General features: G+C 43.7%; 2 protein-coding genes across 2 annotated transcripts in view; both read left to right on the top strand.

Moving 5' to 3' along the window:
• Window positions 1–3,373: 3,373 nt before the first annotated feature.
• cytl1 (cytokine like 1) lies at window positions 3,374–4,955 on the top strand (the record flags this gene model as incomplete). The annotated part of the gene is made up of 4 exons (XM_080835605.1): window positions 3,374–3,538; window positions 3,651–3,695; window positions 3,970–4,116; window positions 4,896–4,955. The coding sequence occupies 4 exons, from the start codon at window positions 3,374–3,376 to the stop codon at window positions 4,953–4,955; spliced, it is 417 nt and encodes a 138-aa protein (XP_080691731.1).
• A 2,160-nt stretch (window positions 4,956–7,115) lies between these two features.
• Window positions 7,116–23,503, top strand: part of stk10 (serine/threonine kinase 10) — a 50,487-nt gene continuing 34,099 nt past the window's right edge. Inside the window, 4 exon segments of the mRNA XM_080836495.1 lie at window positions 7,116–7,491; window positions 15,556–15,720; window positions 22,166–22,214; window positions 23,372–23,503. The exon segment at window positions 23,372–23,503 is cut by the window's right edge and continues 18 nt beyond it. Of these exon segments, the coding sequence (XP_080692621.1) occupies window positions 7,333–7,491; window positions 15,556–15,720; window positions 22,166–22,214; window positions 23,372–23,503 (505 nt within the window). The 5' untranslated portion in view covers window positions 7,116–7,332.

The following is a 23,503-nucleotide window of genomic DNA, read 5'->3' as shown; positions in this document are numbered from 1 at the left end:
GTCTGATGGTGGACTCGGATGGAATTTGATAAACATTGGACTTGCACAAACAGATCAGTGACTGAACTGGAACTGAACAGGGGAAATCTTCTCATTCACGCATAATTCATCTTTTATTTTGTAAGATGGCGCCCAGGAGTCACTGAATATGACAGGATCACATTCCAGGGGGGGGGGGGGGGGGGGAGACCGAGTGTTCTGGCAAACTTTGGGTCCATCATCTGTAACAGTGATATCTCTAACAAGTTGTTTTTTGTCTCATTACAAATTTATAGTCAAGGTTATTGTTTTGAAGGCTACGGAGAGATGATCAATACAGTGGTATCCCACACAGCACTTTTCAGGAATACACCTTAGGACTGTTGTGCAAATAGCAAAGTGCAGAGCCGTTTGGGCAGTGGCTTGTATTGATTTAAAGCCAAATGTAAACTTCAAAAGGTCAAGCTTGATTGACTGGAGGAACGGCGAGCTTTCATCAGAGTCCCAAGGGATTTCGGTATGGCTTTGGTAAACTCTTTAGACACACACTATATGTGCACTTACTCTACTCATGCTCGCTACACACTTCTGTGCATTCAGCTCTCATGGGTCATCCATAATCAATAATCAATTGGCTGAATGAGGACCAATGGACCCATTTCCAACGTGGCCCTGAAAACGTCTCCTGCTTTTGTAGTCATCATATGTGCATCAGGTTGAGATCCAAGACATTTTGCCAGGGTCTGACATCGAGCAACTATTTAGCCTTGTTTTTGCTTTTGAATGAATGGAAATATGTATACATTTACATTATTGGTTTATTATTGTCTACAGTGTAGTCTACTACACACATGCATTTCATCCTCGGCTTTAAACTGAGCATATTTATAGAGTGGTTCTGTGGACTTTAAAGCACTGATGTGTCAGTGCACCTGGCGTGGGTTTGTGAGCGTGTCATGATGTGCGTCGGGGCGATAACGGGGCCTCATCCTGGTTATTAGCCCCAGGCCTCAAAATGTCTTAATCCGGCCCTGACTACACGTAGTTGGGAGTGTCAGTTCCACAGACATTACTTGTGTGCAGGGGGATGAATATCAATCTTCCCGAGGTGAGGCGGCTTCACTTGACTAGCAGTACTTTTTTCAATCTCAGCAAAGTGCACAGCCTCACCAACCCCACTACTACTTAAGGCCTCAAATAATTGATGCAAACCCTGAAGCAGGATGGAAAGTTGCACTCTCGTTAGCCTTGGCGTAGAATGCCCCTGTGTTGTTCATTTGGACTTAGCCAGTGTAGCGGGGTTTACTCTTTCATGCGTTGTGTCTCATTGGCTACCACAGCTGTTTATTCTGAGGAACAGAACCAGCCGTGTCTCACAGTCAGTCAAAGATACACAGCAGCTCCACACTATGAAACACGTAACAGGCTACTGAAGACTGGTGATAGTTGGCAAGAACGTGCCCCCCAAGTCTGCAGAATTGCACCAATAGATGGCGCTCATGCTACATGAAAAAGCCTGTCTCGCTAGCCAAATGAAAAATTACCTCTTAGTGGAATTATTAACTCTGCTATACCAGGATGCACATTCAATGAAGTCATGAATCATTTTAGTCATGTTTGATTTCTGGGTGGAAAGTTTCATTCACATAGAGTACATGCCCTCTACAGTACATGAAGACCAGCTGAGGGGCTGGTCTACCGTCAGCAGCCGTATGGTGCCCCCCCATCAGTCTAAATACGGAGGATAGTGATTGCAAAGCTACCGGCAAATCTCACCGGGCAGCTAAGAAGGGAACCATAATGGAACTGATGAAAATGGTTTCTGGCACTACCACCCCCCCCTCCCCCCCCCACCCCCCCCTTCAAACTTCCCATGATCCAACAGGAGAGGACAGATTGAGCACATTACTCCACCAGAGCAAGAGAAGCTTTGAGTGGGACGTGTCAGGTATGGAAGATGTATGTATGTACACCCAGGAGACACAGAGGGCCAGAGATTTAAATCGATGGCTCCGATCATAGTGGGGAGGGGCGGGGGGGGGGGGGGGGGGGGGCGGACCGGGTAACGTGTTGTGTTGTGTGTGCAATATCAGCCCAGTGTCTCTGGGCTCAGTGTAGCTCAGTGTAATTGAAAGAGATTGAAGTGGATGGGAAACAGCGTGAGGCAGGTTCTCGGCTTGGCCTCCTCTCCTCTCTGCTGATTGCACGGCTTCAGGGGTACTTCGGGTGACTTTTGTCTTGATACAGATATAGTGAAAGATGGGACATGGGGCTCAGTGTGATTAACTGAAGGTGAAAACCGGTTCATGTTTTGTTGGCGCATTTCTCTGGCGCCTGGTATAGGCTCTTTCAATCTTTTAGGTAAAGGCTTTTTTTTGGCTGTGGCTGAGTCACTAAACTCATGACTGATCACTTACAATGGATGTTCTGACCCTATTCACTTCGAAGCAACTATTTGGATGAGAAAGCCATTATAAAACTAAGTTGGATGATGTCAATGCTTTTTTTGTTTTTCAAAAGAGGCCCTTTGTTGAGCAGGAGGATTTTTCGTTCATGTGGTGACTTGTTGAAAAAAAAAACCACAACGCTTTGATACTCATTTGCTTTCATTTTATTTGAAAGGAACACCTTGTGTTGGTGTTCTGAAGCATAGTTCAGATGTTTTCCCGCTCAAGGCCCCTCACAAATGTTGAACCAATTAACTTGAGGTGATGAAGCAACAGCTTATGACATTAGATATTATAAGATCTGTTTGACATGTCAGCCATGTTCTGACGTTCTGATGAGATTGAGGGGTTTTACATTAAGTCATTGCATAGGTATAAATAAGTGCTGTTAGTTATACTTTATAAGTGTAGTTCTACCCAGGCGTTTTACCAAGGTGTCCATTTCAATGGGTTCTCCATTAGGTTGGACAGTCTGAGGCCCTCAAGGATATCTGACTTCAACATACCATTGTGTTGATGTCACATATGCCATATGGTTATAGAGGTATTTAAAGGTTGACTTCGATGTATCAGCTTATGTAACTATGTAATTATTTGAAATAACTGTCATTCATCTTGGTTTTGGAACCAAGACTCTTTTCATGAAAGACAGTTCATGCAACCATGAGAAGATTTCCACTCCAAAGCCAAAAATATGTGGGCTGCAACCGAAGCCAACTTTTACTGATAAAGAACACATTGTCGACACTATCGAATTAAATATCTCTTCTCAAATGAAGTAACCCAAGCGTCTGTTTTTTGTGCAAGTTTGTGGGTTGAGAAATCAACCACCAATTTTCGTGTTCCATCCTGATGGTGGGCGTGTTCGAAGTCTTTCTGGAAGGTTCTATATAAACGTGTGACGACGAAGTTCATGTTGAAGTTCATGTTGTGAGAACACAGTCACCATGGCTAGAACAGGGATCTGCCTCGTCCTTCTGATGATCGTCTCGTTTGTCCAGTGCAGCCCTCCGCCCTACTGGACCCACCCACCGACATGCTACTCCAAGGTTCTGGACATGGGAAGGGACGTCAGTGCGCGTGTGTCCAACATAAAGAACGACCATGAAACTGTAAGGAATTCCTTGAATTAAATGTTCCTGTATGTCATATTGTAGAAGTCATTTGCCAGTGCTGTTGGGTCTTTATCTCTAATCTATATATCTCACATGTTGTGCTTTGTAGGGTCGCTGTGCCGATCACATGCCTTATCTGTATATTGATGTTCATGTAAGTATCACGCCTCTGATACTTCTCTTTTTTTAAACTATTGCCAGCATATGAGCTAATTGACTTCACATTAATCAAACTGGTAAATATGCTTGAGTCCAGTGTATATTCATAAAACATGACTTTGGTCGAATGTTTGTATCATGGAGACAATGTGTGATTAGGTATGGTCAACCTTCCCATAGTCTGGTCAGTCTGGTGGCATCTTCGAAGTTTTGTCTCTTTGTCACTTTCCTGGGTGTCAGAGTTAAAAGGACTGTCTTGTGACGTGCAGAATTCTTGCATTATGGAGACGATGCGTAGCTTCATGGCGATGATCGACCGCATGCGACAGAGACGCTGTGCGTACACGCGCAAGGTTAAGGAGCTGCACATGAAGTTGCGACAGCTTCACATGATCATCTCCCAGAGGTGTCATGGGGTGAGGAGACAACACACACACGCACACTCACACACACACACACACACACACACACACACACTCACACACACACACACACACACACACACACACACTCACACACACACACACACAGTGAGTGAGTGTGTATATTTGGGCTTCCACATTTCACAGTGTGCTCAGACACTGCAACTCATTTCATCGCCCTCCTCCCACACACACACACACACACACACACACACACACACACACACACACACACACACACACACACACACACAATAACACACCCACTATTAAGGTGCTTTGTGCATGGACATAATGATAATCACAATGTTAAAACATTACGGGGGAAAAATAAGGGCCCCAATAGACATTTATTTATAACCAAATGTGTTTTATATTCAGAAAGATGAGTTTTTATTTCCTTGGGACAGTACATTCCCCTTCAGTAATCACGTCCATTAGGGCTATCCCAAGGATCTTACTGAATATAATAGAGAAGTAAAATACAGTGGGAAGATTTTTCTCAGTTTGAAACAAAGAATAAAATGTTTTAATAAATGACATAAATATAGAAAAAGACTTCATTGAGCAGTTATGTTGACAGGTTGAAATAATATTATGCATGCAAAGCCAGATTCCCTTTACAGAGTTATATTATGTAATGGCTGTATGCATCGTTGCTGGTTTCAATTTCACTATGGTTTTAACTTTTATGTATTTATCTACAGGCAATTTTTTTTTTTAGTGTTAGGTTTATTGTGTTTTAAAGTTTCCTTTGCAATTTTTTTTTTTAGGACTTGGTGTTCACTATTGATGACTGTGCTGCATTGGAGAGAGGACCAAGAACTTCCTAAAATGATGACTCTTTTGAGTACAAAACATTGTGTTGTTATTTTGTTTTCAGGTTTTAATTTTTACCCATATTTAGGAAATACAGGAATAGCATGAACTCATGACATGTACTACATGCTTTATAAAGAAACAACCTTTCACCACTGAAGATTTATATCTTATTCATGTTATTGTAAAAAATGTTATAGGTAAATTAACCTATAAAATGTAAAAATCTTAAAACTTTGTATGGTCAAGAGAACTGAGAGATAGGCAAGTCAGCCACCACTAGGTGGCGATATTAAATAAGATGGGACAAAGAACTTTGTAGGAAGACCCGTCATCAACATTTTAAACCACTATGGCTATCCCTGTGCCCTCAAATAAGGCATTTGCTTTTTTTCTTTGTAAGAGCTTGATTGGCAGGATAGTTTGAATAAATGGTCAACTGATAATCAACTCTAGAATGTAGACTATGCACAGTATACGTTTGGATTGTTTCAATCTTTATTCTTTCAGAAACTTCTCTCTACCATTTAAATAAATATTTTTCAAGTTGTCATTTGTATTGTTTAGTGAACATCTACCGCCCCCTCACACACTTTGAACATCACACTTAAAGTTCATCGTTCATAGTTTGATGAATCTTTAAGACCATAGTTCATGTTTTCTTACTGTGATCGGTTCTTTTGTGTACAGAGAGTAGCTGCCAGTAATGCCTTTATAGTCTTATAAGATACTGTCATGAATGAACACTCTTGCTCTCATTCTGTTCTATTTATAGATTAGTATACTTATTTGCTTATAGACAGTTACAGTACAGTGAATGAGATCTCTATTACCCTATTCTGTGTGTTCCATTAAAAGATAGCCTACTTTAACATGTTGTAGTATAGGAGGGAAATATGCATACAGTATTGTTGAAATGTTTAATCTGGTTGAACAGATTTATAGTAGCATAATTACTCAGAATCAGTGTGGTTTGTATTGTTTTTGGAGCCAGTTTCATGTAGATAAACGTCAGCAGATCTCCCCACCAAAACCAAAATATGTTGGCTGCATCTGACGCCAGTTTGCTGATAAGAAACACATTGTTTTGTTATCTCCTTATGAACCCAAGCATGAGAACACCAGTTTGCGGCCTAAGATATTGAACTGAGTTGAATACAGATTTGGAGTTAAAACACATGGATAGGTTTAAGTGTGCGGGTAAGGTGCTATAAGCAGAAAAAGTATGAAGGGCTTTAGGTTCAAGCCAAGACACTGTGGTCAGTACTGGGAATTAGCTCCTTTTCCTGCTGCTCATGTTTTCATCAACTGGACGCATCTACCAGCGTGCACAGTGCTGGACATGCTACGGGACGACAGTGAACTAGTGACTCAGATAAACACTGATCTGAAAAGTGTAGGGAGTCCTGAATTATCTTGAAATGGTTTTGCCAAATAGGCTGGATCTTGAATAGATATTTGGTCTAATCTCTTCTCTTCTCTTCCAAATCCCTATTTATGTATTTTTTTTTTTACTACCATAGAAATGTGTATAGGTTGAAAATGAAAAAAATAGCTATTCCTACTCTTGTAGCCGAACATTAAATTACCACCAGGTGGCGGTATTATGCAAGTAGGAACAAAGGACTGTATTGGAATACTAAAGACCAATGTTATAGCAATAGAAAAGTGTTTAGTCCCGTAATTTGGCATTGGACAATTATTTTTATAAAAACTCGAATGACCTGAACTTTGAGTTAAAGCTGGAAAGGCAAAACATGTATGATTATTTATTTAATTATTTAAGTAGCCTAATTGTTAATTTAGACATTTTAAAGATTCCCTTCTCAATAAAGTTTTGAGACTAGTTCAGACAGTAGTGAGTTGTTCAATGAACACCACACTATTTAAATAATTTTCGAGTTTAGAGTAAACACATCTTTGAAATAAGTAAGCTACGTACGACTCTCGTGCACTACATTTCCCACACTGCTTTGAGTAGAGCAAGTTGTAGGGTGGGGCTTGAACAACAGACAAGTTTACAGTCTATCAATCGCTTCGATGTTCGCCTGCAGCAGGTGGGCAACGTGTGGAGGTGAACAAGTCATGTGTGTGACATGATGACATTATTTCATAAGCGCAGTGGCTTGTCGCTGGACTATGCTCGGGCAGACTCATGCGGAGTGGAATGAATGTTTACCGCTACAGAGAAGAATATGGATCGCCTTTCTTGTTTTTAAGTCAATTTTTTTGAGCGGTCGGAATTATATGAGTAACCTGGGGTTCTCATATTAATTGCTTTGAAATACAAAAAAAGAATAGTTTGGGTAAGGTAGGCTACGGTCAGAGGTGGCTTTAAACTGGATATTTAGAAAGAGTTTTACCTTAAAACTTTTGAACTTCAAAGTTAGAATGGCTTTCGCTAAATTCAGTAAAATACTGCGACTGTCTTCTCTCGACGTTAAGAAGAAGGTAAAGCAATATCCACATGTTCGTCGGGATGTTAACCCAAACGACATATGGGAAATCATTGGAGAACTGGGAGACGGGGCGTTTGGCAAAGTTTACAAGGTGAGTTTGCCGTAGCCTTTCGGATTTAAGACATCTGAATATTCACCATGTCGGCGAAGCATTCAAAGTTCATAATGTTTTGTCCCTACAGAATGTATTGATAACTATTGCTGTTTGGAGTCCGTTTGAGAGGATAGCCTACATGTCTTAGACGAGTATATGGAACGCTTTTGACATTTCGCTGTGATGTCATGGATAAGTTACGACCACTTTTATTACCTTCTCATTAAGACTGCACCTGGAGTCTTAACATGCTCAAAGCAAAAAAAAATTGAAACATGATTGACTGAGGGGTATGTGCTCAGAAACACGCTTTAGTTTCGTGGTTATGAGTAATTGTGATGCCATCAAAATACTTAGGGTACTAATGTACAATATCAGCATCAGTACAAACGTTCTTTGGTGGGTTTAAGAACACTCATCTTAACAGGAATACACTATTTACTTCACAATTGATTCTGAACAGCTGTTAAATATTCAAGCCTTTTCAAATCTACATTCTAATACATTTGACTATATTTGAGTCTTTGCTCTGTCACTTTGAATTAATCCCCATCAATGAGTCAACAACCAACAATAAAAAGAAAAAGCCACAACGACAGTCTTCTCTGGCCTGTGAGGGTGCTTAATTTCTTTCCTCTTGAAGAGGACTCTTCTTCTCTCAAGCGGTCTTTTGGCCCCTGGCTCAGTGTTCTAGTCTAGCCCACAGGCCTGAAAACCCCCAAGGGACACACGTGTTCCTCAGTTAGTGATGCCTCACCCCTCCCTATGCATAAGCCGTGCAGCACTTCTGCGAAAGAGTAGGAGGAAGCAAGAATGCGCCTTGGTTTCGATGGGTGGAGAAAAGGGCCACTCTACTGCTTAGAAAAAGACTTTCCATCGATCACCCTCTGCGCTTTGTGTAGTCAAGTGGCCCCTTCGGTGTCTGCGGCCACAGTTACACTTTGTGGTTTTACAACAGAGCACACACAATGGAGAATGGAATGGTATTACATTCACAGTCGATTAAAGGATGAAACGACAATCTGTAACATGTCCATCACTTAAAACATCGACCACAGGCGCTCTCTTCATTTGAGTATTAGCCTGCTTGCGGTCAGAAATAGGCTAGCGGTTTGATTCCCTAAGGGAAACCCTCGTTGCTTGGGTTTGTACTCTTCTCAAATTTCTCTTCCCCGTGCCCATTTTCAGACCAAGCAGGAAAAGTGATTGGAATTAGGATGCTTGCTTGGAAACCGTACTTCAGTGTTAATGCCTGGGCTAGACGTTCTGAAGTGCAATTGGATGAAGCTTTTCCTAATGTTTGCGCTGTCGCAGTCAAGACAATACTCAGGCCTTGAGGAGCAATTGCGCTTTAAGCCTTTTTTAATGAGATGAGACCCTAGAGCCCCTAAATGTACTTATTTATTCATTGAGCAGATACTTCAATTCAAAGCCACTTACACTTGAAGTACAACAACAAAGCTACTCTAAGTAAGGAGATCCGACAAGAGCTAACTAAACTGGCTCTATAGCATCGCCAAACTAGTTCTAGCACCACTTAACTAGTTCTAGCACTGCTAAACTAGCTGTAGCACCACTGAACTGGGTTTAGCACCGCTAAACTAGCTGTAGCAACACTAGCACAGCTGAACTAGTTTGAGCCCCACTGAACTGGTTTGAACACCACTAGTTCTAGTAAATCTGACAAGTGCCTAGTAAACAAATACTGACGTGCCTAGAGCAAAGGGAAGAAGTTGTAGTGCTCTGTAAGTGCAGCTACCTCTAAAAGTTCCAGTCTGCCAAGACTTCCTGTCTCTCGCTTGGCATTGAAACCTACGTCTGCTTCACTGGCACACCATCCATCCATCCCCGTTATCAAGTCCAAAGAGACTTCCCCCCCCTCATCCCTTGCACAACACAGAGTCGAGCCGGGCCAAGAGCTGGGGAAGCAGCCCATTAATCTCTGTTACCTGTTGTGTAGGATGGTGGTATTTGACAAGTACTGACCAGTTTGTCTTGTCAGAGTGTGTCAGAGATGTTTGGGAAAAAGAGTGCTGGAACAGTGTTCAGTGTGATGACAAAGCTGGGATCCGTCATCTGTGTGGAGTGGAAAGGAGATTTACTAGTGATTTTCTTTTTGAATTTTTGTTGGAAATGTTTGAAAAAGTTTGAAATTGCTTGGACTCTGTTTCGGCACTTGTCTCTGTAGCCTTTATCATTAAGTAGTACATAGACATAAACCATTTCTAATATGTTTTTCGATTGGATCTGTTTTGAAAATTTTCAGATTTTTTTCTGTTAACTGAAAGCGGAAAAAATACTAGTTTCTCCATATTTCTCTCTCAACATTGGAAGGATGTGATCTACCATAGTTTATCTTATCTTATTGAAGTATGTGACACAGATATGTGTCACCAACCCAGTCCTGGTTTTGTCTAAGAATGCGATAAGTTAGTCAAAGTTCAGTGACCTGACATCATGACTCTATGTATTGGAAAAGAGAGGGCGGCTCTCATGCAGAACAGGTTGTTTTGTCCACTGTACAATCAAAGTACTTCTGAGACTGAATCAATATTCTATGATCTTTATATTGGCTATATAAAAATTCCGTACACCACCCAAGCTATCTTTGAATAAGAACACAGATGTGGCGAGACCAAGGCGGGTTACAGTGTTACAGTGGTGTGATGTTTATGACGGGGAACCCTGCCTGGTGAAATCACGTGGATGTGCCGGTGAAGCCCAGTCCCCTAATCAGCAGCACTCAGGAATGCTGCAACTCCCATGATAAGGGTCTTCCACGGAGGGCGTGTGTGTGTGTGTGTGTGTGTGTGTGTGTGTGTGTGTGTGTGTGTGTGTGTGTGTGTGTGTGTGTGTGTGTGTCTGTGTGTCTGTGTGTCTGTGTGTCTGTGTGTCTGTGTCTGTGTGTGTGTATTAATACTGCTGTGGGGTTTAGGTGGTGTGTGTGTGTGTCTGCGTGTGTGCGTGTGTGCGTGTGTGCGTGTGTGCGTGTGTGTGTGCGTGCGTGCGTGCGTTGTTCTTTCTTTCTTTAGTTCCTTGCTGTCTTTAAGTCGTGTTTTACCAGTTTCCCTGAGGAGCTATTTGGAGAAACTGCTAGTTGATGTTTGTATACATCCGATTAATGATCAACAAGTACGACGTGATGTGCACCACACAAAGTAATTAGCCACGACACTTCAAAATAAGACCTATCTAAACCCAACCCAAACGCTGTTTGATTAGAATGCTTTGATCTTGCGAAACAGTCCTATTGATCTGCTATTGATCTCCTATTGATCTGCTGAAACAATGCCATTCAGTTCACACACACACACACACACACACACACACACACACACACACACACACACACACAGTCATCTCCATATTTACTGACCTAGCCCACGTCAGTGCCCTGCCTTTGGAACCCTTTCAGAGATGGGTCATGACTTGTGCCAGACCCTCTGGAGAACCACTATCTCCGTAGTGTGTGTGTGTGTGTGTGTGTGTGTGTGTGTGTGTGTGTGTGTGTGTGTGTCTGCCTGCTAGTGTCTTTGTACTGTGTTTGTGTGTTAGTGCATCTGGGTTTTGCTGTGTCGCCACACCGTGCGTTCTGCTAATGATTGAACTCCTTAACACGACCTCTCCAGCACAAGACAAGAGCAGTGTTAACCGGAGGTTGTGAAACCCTCGGTCATGTGAAGGGGGTGACAGTGAAAAGCGTTGGGAGGGGACAGGAAAGACACATTTTATATCGTGAAGGAATTTAAAAAAGCCACATCAGAAACGAGGCGGCAGTCACTGGACTGGACAGCTTGTAATTTAGCCTCACACATTTTAACGTGTGTGAAATATCCTCTCTCTCGCTGCATGCCAGCTCTGCTTCTCTTTCGAACACGAACAGATCATTTATTTATGGTGGCATTCACCTTCTTACACAACTTCACACGCAGATCGCACATTGCTATTATGTTTTACGTTTACATTTAGTCATTTGGCTTTTCTCCAGAGCGACTTAGAAGTGGGGAACAATGGCACGGTTAACAGTCAGGGACAAGGACAAAGAACAAAAGCGTAATGCCATGGTGCATTTGATGTTTTTTGGGGGAATCAATTGCTTGAAAGAGGAGAGGGTAGAGTGGTTTTGTTTTTTGAAATGTTGAGATGCTTTTTCACTCCAGCGCTCTCTTCCCAAGACCTCTGTGGTTGAACTTCACCCCACCTAGGGTCTCCTTAATCCATTAATACTACTGCGGTGTGTGTGTGTGTGTGTGTGTGTGTGTGTGTGTGTGTCTGTGTGTGTGTGTCTGTGTCTGTGTCTGTGTGTGTGTGTGTGTGTGTGTGTGTGTGTGTCTGTGTATTAATACTGCTGTGGGGTTTAGGTGGTGAGTGTGTGTGTGTGTGTGTGTGTGTGTGTGTGTGTGTGTGTGTGTGTGTGTGTGTGTCCCATTAATACTACTGCGGTGGAGGCCTGAGGTGATGTGACATGACTGATGCCCCTAAGTACCCCAAAGCCAGGCAGTGGATTGCATTCTATGAGTCCACATAGGGGGAATTAGCCTGGCTGGCTGAAGGCTTAGAGAAACAGCGGGGAGGACGCGGTAAATCAGTTTCTGTCAACATTATAGGTGCTGCTTCTGGGATAAAGAGTAAGAATGAAGTAGAAGGGAACTGCCCTTTTGAATGCGTTAGTAGGGAGCAATCGCTAAATGGAAGGACAGTGAGTGCGACAGTGTGTCTGAATTCCAAGTCACAGCTAAACCTGTGCTTGTGCCGAGAGAGAGAGAGAGGTAGAAAAAAAGAGGAAGAGAGAGAGAGATACAGAGAGGGAGAGAGGCATAGAGACATACAGAGAGAGAGAGACATAGAGAGAGAGAGGCATAGAGAGAGACGTAGAGAGAGAGAGAGAGAGAGCCATACAGAGGGAGAGAGACATAGAACCATACAGAGAGAGGAAGAGAGAGACATAGAAAGAGAGACATACAGAGTAAGAAGTAACGTGTTATTTTCTGCGCTAAATCAACACCGTTCTCCAGGAATAGCTTTGCAAACATGAACATACTACGTAGCTACGTGCTACTCTGGCCTTCCCAGTGAGCAGGGGCCCGTCCTGATCTGAGCGCTCGGTCACATGCTATCTGGCTGAGTGCAGTGCAGTATCTGTGCACGGGATAGGCTGTGAACTTTCTCCCCATGTAGCGAGAGAGTCTGAGGGAGAGAGAGACTTTTTAAAACCCCGTTATTGAACCATCATATGGAGCACGGACTCCTTAAAAGGTTCATACTTATCCGTACCCAAACGACACCAACAGCGTAGCAGACAGAGATCTGGAGAGGGAGGGAGGGGGTGGGCTAAGACATGTGATCCTGCTAACGGACTTCAGGTGCATGCAGGGTGCTGGGCTTTTTAAGAGGTTCTGTGACTGTGTTTACCCTCCCACTCTGAACTTGAAAAGGTGGGGCAAAGAAAGTGTGGGCATGTGCGTGTGCGTGTGCGTGTGCGCGTGTGCGTGTGCGTGTGCGTGTGTGTGCGTGTGCGTGTGTGTGCGTGTGCGTGTGCGTGTGTGTGTGTGTGGGGAGGCAACAGGTTGAGTTGCATTTGTCCACGGGTGAGATTTATTTGCTCAAGGTGCAACTTTTCTTTCTTATTTTCTTTGTCTTGCCCTGAAAGTCAGCTCTTTGAGTTGGAGGTATTTATTTATTTGATTTAGTTCATATTCCTGTCTGTTTGGGTTTAGAAATGCAAGTTGTTTAGGCCATAACAAACAGTAATGATTGAGTGTGTGTCTTTTTTCTTTTCTGTCACCTGATCTAGTAGTTTTTGCAGTTTCTGCCATTTTGAAGGGTAGTGAACCACAATAGCTGATAGCCCGTCATAAGTGGACGTTGGTATTTCATTTCATCCTCTTGCTCAACTCAGTACCACAGTCCAGATTTAAATCTGATATCAGTCTTAAAACCTGACACAACACTGGGTAGCCACTTGGACGTTGGAGTTCATCTCAGTATATCCATGTTATCTAAACCTCCTGTGATGGTCAGGCTTCTGGCTCTCAGTCAGTTTTTTAATTTTATTTACGCTGTCATTTTGACCTTTATTAAGAGAGAGTAACGAAGGATCAAGTGCTTTCCCATGTCCCTGTGATGAAAAAAGGTGGGCTCGCCCCTCTATATGTGCGTGACCGCACTGTTTACCCAGATGTTTTCCCAGAAGCCCTTGAGGCACAGGACCCCAGCAGTGCTGTTTAGTCTGACTCCCATCTACAGTACAGGGCCATGGAGAGGAACAGAGGATTCACTCTCTCTCTCTCTCTCTCTCTCTCTCTCTCAAAGACTCTCACTCTCACTCCCACTCTCTCCCTCTCCCTCTCTCTCTCTCTCTCTCTCTCTCTCTCATTCTCTTGCTCTTGCTCTCTCTCTCTCACTCTCTCTCTCATTCTCACTCTCTCACACTCTCTCTCTCGCTCTCTCTCACACTCTCTTACTTTCTCTATCTCTCTCTTGCTCTTGCTCTCTCTCTCACTCTCTCTCTCATTTTTTTGATTTCTTTCCTCCCTCCCTAATCTCTCTTAAGACGCCACTTTATCAAGTTTACATGTTGCCAGAATAGCAAGCTCACCCGCACCCTGCGACAAACCCAAGGAATGTAACATTCTGCTCAAAGCACAGTCTCCGGGTCCTGTGATTTCCTTGTTCAAAAATGGGACACGATCTATCAGTCATCCTTTATTTGAACTTTGCCCATTGAATGGCTGTGATTCTGTCCTTTTTTTAGAGTCCTCTTTCTGAGAGTAGATACCTTAGTTGGGGTTCAAAAATGGACACGATCTATCAGTCATCCTTTATTTGAACTTTGCCCATTGAATGGCTGTGATTCTGTCCTTTTTTTAGAGTCCTCTTTACAGAGTAGATACCTTAGTCGGGCTTCAAAACGCTCTGCTCTGCTCAGAGTTGTTTACTGCTGTGGTTTGCTCGTGTTTCTGTGACGGGTGTGACTGGTGTGGAGGTTCTTTCCTGTTTCACTCAGTGAAGTGTGGTTAAGCAAGATTTTAATTACACACACGCTGGTGTTGGGAGTGTTTTTGGCAATGCGACAACGTTCGTTGCCTGTGTGTGTGTGTGTGTGTGTGTGTGTGTGTGTGTGCCTGTGTGGGCGTGTGTGTGCGTGTGTGCGTGTGTGTGTGTGTGTGTGTGTGTGTGTGACCCTGGAAAGTGTATTTGACATGACACATTTTATTGTTATCAGTCCTTCAAAGGCCATCAACAGTCTGTTACCCACCTGCCATGAAGAGTAAAGTAAAGTAGTTAATAAACTCCTTAAGGTACTTAATATTTACCCTAAATGATGATATTATTTTGTGAATCCGAGGCTCACAGGTTAATGTATTCTCTTGCCGACCATAAAACAGAAGTCAACCACAATCACGTTGTTGGTTCTGCATTCTTATTTCCGTTCGAATAGGACATCCACGGTTAACCTCGTGTGGCCCCACCTTAGCAGCTTCACACACGCTGCAAATATGTGTGTTCTTTTTAAAACTGCTGCCACCGTGAATATGATTCGACCTTCCCCTCCTTAGTCACACAGGAGAGAACTGGCACCTTGAGTTTGAAATTCACATACTGCTTTTCCGGTCCCACGGCAATGATATGATCAGGAGATGATATACACATGTGTGATATGTAGAGTTTAGTTTCACTTCATACACTGCTGGTGTAATGTGTGTTTTCAATGCACTCAGTACTTTGGCAAAATCAAGTGATGTCTCTTTTACACAGAACAGAACATTTGTACTCCAGATATTGTAGATTACATTATTACATTGAACTAGTCCGTGTACCTCAGGTTCTTGCCTACAGATGTGCTTGTCTACAGTGTTACCATAGGCACTCTATGCCTGAATACCTCCTAGAGTAAAATATGCTCTAACGTTATTATTAACGTAATTAACATAACTTTTTATATTAACAGTATTAACGTAACGTTTTTATTAACAGTGTTAACGTAACGTTTTTATTAACAGTGTTAACGTAACGTTTTTATTAACAGTGTTAAAGTAACGCTTTGTGTGTTTTATGCAGGCCAAAAATAAAGAGACCGGGGCTCTGGCTGCTGCCAAAGTGATTGAGACCCAGTGTGACGAGGAGCTCGAGGACTACATAGTGGAGATCGACATCTTGGCCTCGTGTGACCACCGCTACATCGTGAAGCTGCTCGACGCCTTCTACCATGACACCAAACTCTGGGTAAGAGCAGCGCTGCGTGACGGAAGACTTTTGATACTTGAGGGGGAAGTGGGTGTGTGGGTTCAGTTTCCGCTTGTTGCGGCACCAAAGCAAATCTTCATACAGGCAAAGGCCAGGTGAAGTCCATTTCGACCCATATTTATCTATCTTCTCGTTCCATAACCTACCGGTATAGATTGTTAGCGTCTGTATTCAGAACTCAGAACTGTTTATTTGACAGCAACAATATTAGTAGAATTTTAGGGATGGAATAACATACAATAAATTAGAGACATGAAATAAACAAAGAAATTAGATGAGTGTATTGTTGGATTGTTAGCGTCTTTAGTTTTATCAGTGCACACCCTGTGAAACTGAGCTGTGTGTTTCGAAAACACGTGCTGGCCATCCCTCCCAGTCATCCATTTCCAGCACCTTCACTGCAAGGTTGGATGCCGTGTCTGGGAGATTTAGTCTGACCAGGCAACGCCTTCATGTCAAGTTTCTCCTAACCGGCAGAAGGATGGGAGGACCGTGCAAAAGCGGTTTCGACCACCCCCCTTGTGAGGTTTTGGGGCGCCACCCTGGCATTTGTGGAATTTCATGAGGGTGAAACGGCACCTTTTCATTTTCTGCACTTTAGGAAGTGTGTCAGCCTGCAGTGTTCAGCAGAAACGCCGTTTGTCTGTGGCAGACATCGAGATCTCAGACCACACACACTTCCTTAGTTGACCGTACCTTGGGTGGTGTTGAGGGTTTTTCTCTCTTTTTCTCTCTCTTTCTCTCTCTTTCTCTCTCTTTCTCTCTCTTTTTCTATCTTTTTCTCTCTCTTTCTCTCTCTGGTGGGTGAGCCTCTGTGTTTTTCAGCCTCACTGCTGTTTGCTATAGTCTGTTTATCTTAAGGAGCCCTTAATCTCGGACTATTTACAACCTTCCTCGTTTGATCGGCTGGTTAAGGGTTAGGTGTGCCAGACCTTGAGAAAGCAGAGCATTTCTCCGGTTGACACATTAAACGAAAAATAGCCGCAAATCTGAGACATCGGGGCCTGAGAAACAAAACAAAACAGCACTCCAAAAAAGGCACCCTTTCTAGACGCGACATCAGGCGGTCTCGTGGGGTCTCTCTCGCCGTATAAACATGTTTCCATCTGGCAAGTCGTTGCCCTTGGCATCCTGTCCCCGTCAGGATGTGTCGTAAACCATGCTTGTTTACGTTCTAGATGAGGCATCTTGTCGTTTAGAAAGTGGGAAGCAAAGGAAGGAGCCAGCTAGCCTAGCGTGTTTACACGTCAGTGCCCAAGACACATGTCTGAAGTGATGGGCAGCACTGAACAGGACGTGTCTCCAGCGTGTCGTACGTACGGAGACGGAGTACGGAAGGAGTTGCCTAAATGGTGCGCTACGTTCTTTTAAAGAGAGGGAGCAAAAGAGAGGCAGAGCAAGAGAGAGAGAAGGAGGGAGAGAGAGAGAGCAAGAGAGAGAGAAGGAGGGAGATGGCAGGGAGAGGAAGAGAGAGCTGTAGAAAAGGGGAACTGAAAGAGAGGAATGTAGAGAGAGAGAGAGAGAGAGAGAGAGAGGGATGGAAGGAGAGGGAGAGACAGAGGGGAGGATGGAGAGAGGGAAGTGAAGCTAGAGAGAGAGAGAGAGAGAGAGAGAGAGGGATGGAAGGAAAGAGGGAAGGAGAGAGAATGAGAGAGAGCTTTTGTTTCGGGGGAAATCCAGTGGCCTGTAGTGTCAGCCTTTAGTCGTGTGTGTGTGTGTGTGTGTGTGTGTGTGTGTGTGTGTGTGTGTGTGTGTGTGTGTCTCAGCCTGTAGTAGGGCAGTGTGAGAAAGACAAGGCCTTTGGCTCCCTGCTCTCTGCTCTCAGTCCTGACATTTCCATCTATTGACTCAGTAGTGAAGGCCTCTCATGCTGCAGCCCATTCATTCACTCTGGCTCTCTGAACACTATGAGGGCCACACTGTTTAGACTCAATAAAGATAATAAATAATAATAATAATTCATTTTATTTGTTGAGCACTCTTCATTCAAGCAGAATCTCAGAGTGCTAAAGGACAAAAGGACAGTTTAAGAAAATGTATACATTTTTTAAAAAGTAGGAAATGCCTTTATGAATAAAAAGGTTTTTAGGCCAGTCTTAAAACAGTCTAGTGTCTTTTATATAGATGCAATAAGTCTCTAGCAGATCTACATCTACATTTACTGCCCTGCTCTAAACGCCTGTCATTGAGCGTGTTCATCCCGCCCCCCCCCCCCGGAGAAAGTAGCCTCTCCCGTAAGCACGCTGTCAGTGGATACTGATGATGTGGAAACTGATAACCAACACGCTGTGTGATGTGTTTGGGTTGGAGCGAGTCTGCGGTACCTCTCCTTCTCTCTCTCGCTCTCTCGCTCTCCCTCTCTTTCTTTCTTTCTTTCTTTCTTTCTTTCTCTCTCTCTCTCTTCCTCTAAAGGAAAGGCTAGCAGAAGGTAGAGGAAAGGCTCCTCTGTCAGACCTTAAAGACCAACTCCTCTGGTAATCAACAGCCCAGCCACTTTATATTTGACTGCATACAGCACTCTGTGTCATCCTGCATCATCATCATCATGTTAATGTCAACTGCATTCTCAGGGAAACTGGTGGATGATAAATGTGCAGGTTACAGTCTATGGTTGTCCAACAATGATGATGTAAGACAAGATTGACAGTGTATGAATCTAGTTCCTCTTTTTTGGGCGTTTAATCGCTTGTTGACATGCATTAAACCCACACAAACCACCGTTGACACAAGTTCATGCCGTGGAAACATGTTCTTGCGTCTTCTGTCTTCAGAATCACACTGGTGTAGTAGGGCTGGGGGCAACAGCAGAATGGGCAAGCAGCACCTTTTAAAAATGCCGCTAGCTGCCGGGCTAAATGTGTTTGTTTCTGTGAGTTTGAAAGAATTAGTGTGTGTGTGTGTGTGTGTGGTGTGTGTGTGTGTGTGTGTGTGTGTGTGTGTGTGTGTGTGTGTGTGTCATTTGATACTGGTTAAGTTGCACAGGACATCTGTTAGAGCCACCCAGGTGATGTCCTTTAAATATGATTACACTGCTGCCTGAAAGCTGTTATAGAACGTAGGTGCAGCAGCGAAACTGTATCCGTCAACACCAATCTATTATTCACACTTTTATATCTTTAAAGAACAATAGAGTTTGAGATCTGATCTCATATCTTATTTAAGTTAATATGCTATTAGGTTAATGGTCTTAATTGAATTTATCTTCTCTCTCTCTCTTTCTCTCTCTCTCTCTTTTTAAGTTGATTGTTGTTAGCATTCCTAAGTGTTTTTGTTGTTTTTGCGCTATAACTTATATTCAATTCAATTCAATTTGATTTGTATAGCGCCATAACAATTCAATTGCCTCTAGGAGCTTAACAGAGCCCTGAGCCTAAACCCCCTTAGTGCATGCACAATGGCAACAGGGGCAAGAAAAAACTCCCTGTTAGGCAGGAAGAAACCTTAAGCAGAACCACTGCACTGATCTCAGCTGGACTCGATAGGACGGAAAGTAGGACGTGTAGGTGGTGAAAGAATGTCACCCAAGGGTGTGTGTGTGTGTGTGTGTGTGTGTGTATATAAATATGTGTGTATGTGTGTGTGTTTTTGTATGAGTGTGAGTGTCTGTGTGTGTATATAAATATGTGTGTGTGTGTGTGTGTGTGTGTGTGTGTGTGTTTGTATGAGTGTGAGTGTGTGTGTGTGTGTGTGTGTGTGTGTGTGTCTTCATCTCCGTCACCAGTCACTCGTGGCGTGCATGCAGTCTGACCGGCTTGGCGGCCTCTCTCTCACCTGAGGGCCAAGCCGAGCGCATCATCTGCTGCTGAGGATTCCTGAAATATCTGCAACCCTCTCAAATTAGTGGCTCTTTGTCTCAGGGCTGTCTGCTGACACCCACACCACCTGACATCTCTCCAGCGCCTATACACACACACACACACACACACACACACACACACACACACACACGCCACACAAACATGTTTGTTAGGTGCTGTCAGAGAGCAGTCGTCTTATAAAAGGGAGTGTTTTTTAGGTGTCAAACTCCTCATTCCCCCTCATTCACCACTGGTGAACTCCTTTTTTCAGCATGTGCGGCCTGTTGTCCATCACACTGGAGAGTGTTTGGGCCCAGGCATGCCTTATCAGTGCTCCCATTGGTTTGTGTGACGGCCGTGTCAAAGCAGAGAGGGGTGATGAATGGGTCTCCGAGGGCCCTCGGGTGTTATGACAACTCAGACAGAGTGTGCTGTCTTTGCTCTGTCGCCATGGCGTTACGTGATTGTGACCTCACCGCACAGGTATGTTGCAGAGATTAGTGTCCTTGAAGAACGGGGCGCTCTTCTGAAGACCTGTTCTGTGGCTGCAAGGCTCAAGATGTCAAACTCACACACACACACACACTAAGTAGTATTTAGCATTAAGGTTCTGTTCTTAACTTCCGTTTAAACTCAGGGTTGAAACCCGGACCCATAGTTTCATTTTAGTAAGCAGTGGAGTTTGCATTTACTGTGCAATATACGCAGTAAAGATTTCGAGAACATTTGATATTCAATATCTCTTAGTATAATGTTACTATGCTAATGAGTGCAACGCAAATATTATCAAAAAGCTTGAAGTACTTTTGAACATTATCTCTAATTCCAGGACTAATTATAACGTTCATATAATAACAAAGTTTGTTTGTGAGGCCATTGTTTGTTAGTCAGTATATCGGTCTGTACTGTCAAGTTTCAGTATATCAAGTATATGATCTTGTATAACTATACAGTATGGAGTCTGGCCTGAGATCTGTGTCTGTTTTGGAAGGATACGCTGACACGCATGTCATGAATATGACGGCTGCAATGGAGGAAATGAAGGGCTGACATTCTTGGCAGAAGGGTGAGGCCTTGGCCAACAGGAAGTCACCTCAGGGTAGTAGGGTGAGGCCTTGGCCAACAGGAAGTCACCTCAGGGTAGTAGGGTGAGGCCTTGGCCAACAGGAAGTCACCTCAGGGTTGTTTATGCGAGTCATTACTCCCGCTCGCTCCCACCCCCCCAAGTAGCCTGGTGTCCGAGGTGTCACAAACACACACACACACACACACACACACACACACACACACACACTCATATCCACATGCATGTCCGAGGTGTCACAAACACAGCCTCACCAGTGGCGTGGACTGATGGGCTTAAAGAGGCTTTGGCCCCTGACTCTCACTCTCACTCTCACTCTGAGAGGCGGCCCTCTGTCAAAGTGAGTCTGCCGGTGACACGTTGAAGTGCCCCGGCCCCTCTTGCCAAGAAAACACTCACGTCTCTCTTTTGTCTTACGTGCTAGTAAAAAAAAATTAAAGAGATTCTACATTAGTTTCCTCTCACAGCAGAGTGCAAATCTGATGCTTAAACAACATACTTTAGATGAATTGCTCTTCTCGCAAATCCACTTACATACAAGACCCCTGATACCCCTTAAAACAATACAACACAAGAATTCTAATAAATGCGAATAGGCTTAAATATGGAAGCAGCAACTTCCCTACACCCCTTTTATATTATTTCTTTTTTGGCTTCAAGCGTTGCTGGTGTTTTTTTTTCATGTTTGTGTTTCGGTGGTTGACTAATAGTGAAGAGGCCGTAGTGACATCCGCGCTTCTCTCTGATGCTGGGCTCTGTCTGTGCATGAGAAGAGCTCTTGTGGTCGCTGGAGGAATGTGTCAAACCAGGGCGTTGTGATCGCGATGCTGTTGTATTAAAGACTCGCGGCTCTCTCTCTGGGGAGGGTTTATTTCCTCCCTCAGCTTGTTATTGGCCCAGCAAACCGCAGTTAACAGCAGCTAACGCTACGATCACAGCTAGTGTTGATGCCAGGTTTTTTTTTTGTCTGTGCCAAGGGTAGTGGCTTCCATAGCCTGTAACATGTATTTGTGTGTTTTGTTATTGTGACTTTGTTAGCTATTTTTGGTCTGTTTTTTTTTTTTTTTTTTTTTCAGTGGTCCCTTAATTTAGCTGGAGAGAGAGATAAAGAAAAAAAAAAACTCTTTTTGCCCTTTCCCTTAATCCCATGTTTAGTTTTGAGCGTTTCTGCTTTTGGGCTCCTGAAAATACGCTTCCCAGACTCCAAACCCCCCTGAGTGCAGTGATTTAGTGCCTTGAATTCCCCGTTTAGGGCTTTAATTAAGTCGGAGTGTCAGACTACCAATTGAACTTGGCAGGGGGAACGTGTGTATGCCGCCTAAACGACTGAGACGCAGTTCGTTTGGCTTCGCTAAAGTCGGAATTTTCTGCAGAAAGCCTTTTTGATGTCGGGCCTAAATTGAGCAGTGCGGCCAACTTGCTGTGAAATTTATTTTTTTCCCAACCCCCCCTAAATGTGGGTCATCATATTTCATTATATGTTTTGCAATTCAATTTGACAAGACTGACTCGCTCTCAAGATCTCGCATTCTCTTCCCCACAGATCATGATCGAGTTCTGTCCTGGGGGGGCTGTGGATGCCACTATGTTGGGTAAGTTTTTCTTTTAAGTCAAGTTCTGTTTTTTTCTGGTAATATCATGTTTTCAGGCTCTGGATGGAAGCCCTAAGTCATGTTTTCGATGATGGTGATGGAAGCCCTTAGTCATGTTTTCGATGATGGTAATTAGGACCTCAACCCTTTAGAGGGGAAGTGTGGGTTAAACCACTTTGGTATTTCGCAGGGTACTGTCTTAACACCAGCCCTTAATGGGCTGGACCAGGTGACGCCTTATGCTATGCATGTGTCTGCAATCAGAAAACCAACAAAAACAAGGCAATCCTTTAACTCGGAATCTCTGTTTTCCTGTATTCAAAGACCAAGGAAGGCAGTATGATTGACACAACGTTATTTCTGCCCCTTCATTTTACCCTGGGGTGCAGGCCTCCGCTGTGCAGCTCAGGTGCTCGTTGAGTTTTGACGAACAGAAAAGGTGCCTCTATCCAAACACGTATTGTACAGAGGGCTCTTGCATGTTATCAGTGCATATTAGGGCTGAAACGATTACTCGAGTTACTCGAGTAACTCGATTACAAAAAATGTTCGAGGCAAATGATTTACGTTTTATCCGATTACTCGATTAATCGATGGAATACTCGGTAGAATACTCGATTCCAAAAATATTCGATAGTTGCAGCCCTAGTGCATATGCTTCCAACAGGGATGAGGTTCTGACAGTGCAGCCCCACAGAAGGGGTGTGTTGTCCTCAGTGACTCAGTGTTTTAGCGGATAGCTCCTCAGTGCTTCACGTTGTTAAAGCAGTCAGAAAACAAAACGCCTTCACACTGATACACTGTCTGAAGCTCATTTTGTTCCCTTTTTGTTCCTTTTATCGATGTTGGTAGAGGCACATTGAAGCTAAATGTAATTTGTTGACCTTTCATTTACATTTTATTAACATTATATATATATTTATGTAGGTAATGTATTGTCTAGCTTTGCCATTAGATTCTATAGTAGGTGACTTGACATAACATATGTCTGTGTCTGTGTCTGTGTCTGTGTCTGTGTCTGTGTCTGTGTGTCTGTGTGTCTGTGTCTGTGTCTGTGTCTGTGTCTGTGCCTGTGCCTGTGCCTGTGCCTGTGCCTGTGCCTGTGCCTGTGCCTGTGTCTGTGTCTGTGTCTGTGCCTGTGTCTGTGTCTGTGACAGAGCTGGACAGGGGCCTCCTGGAGCCTCAGATCCGTGTGATCTGCAGACAGATGCTGGAGGGCCTGGTGTATCTCCACAGCAAGAAGATCATCCACAGGGACCTGAAGGCTGGCAACGTCCTGCTCATGCTGG

This window comes from Sprattus sprattus (genome assembly GCF_963457725.1).
Source record: "Sprattus sprattus genome assembly, chromosome: 1".
In the NCBI taxonomy this organism is placed as follows: domain Eukaryota; kingdom Metazoa; phylum Chordata; class Actinopteri; order Clupeiformes; family Clupeidae; genus Sprattus; species Sprattus sprattus.
This window is presented reverse-complemented; position numbering and strand designations above follow the sequence as displayed.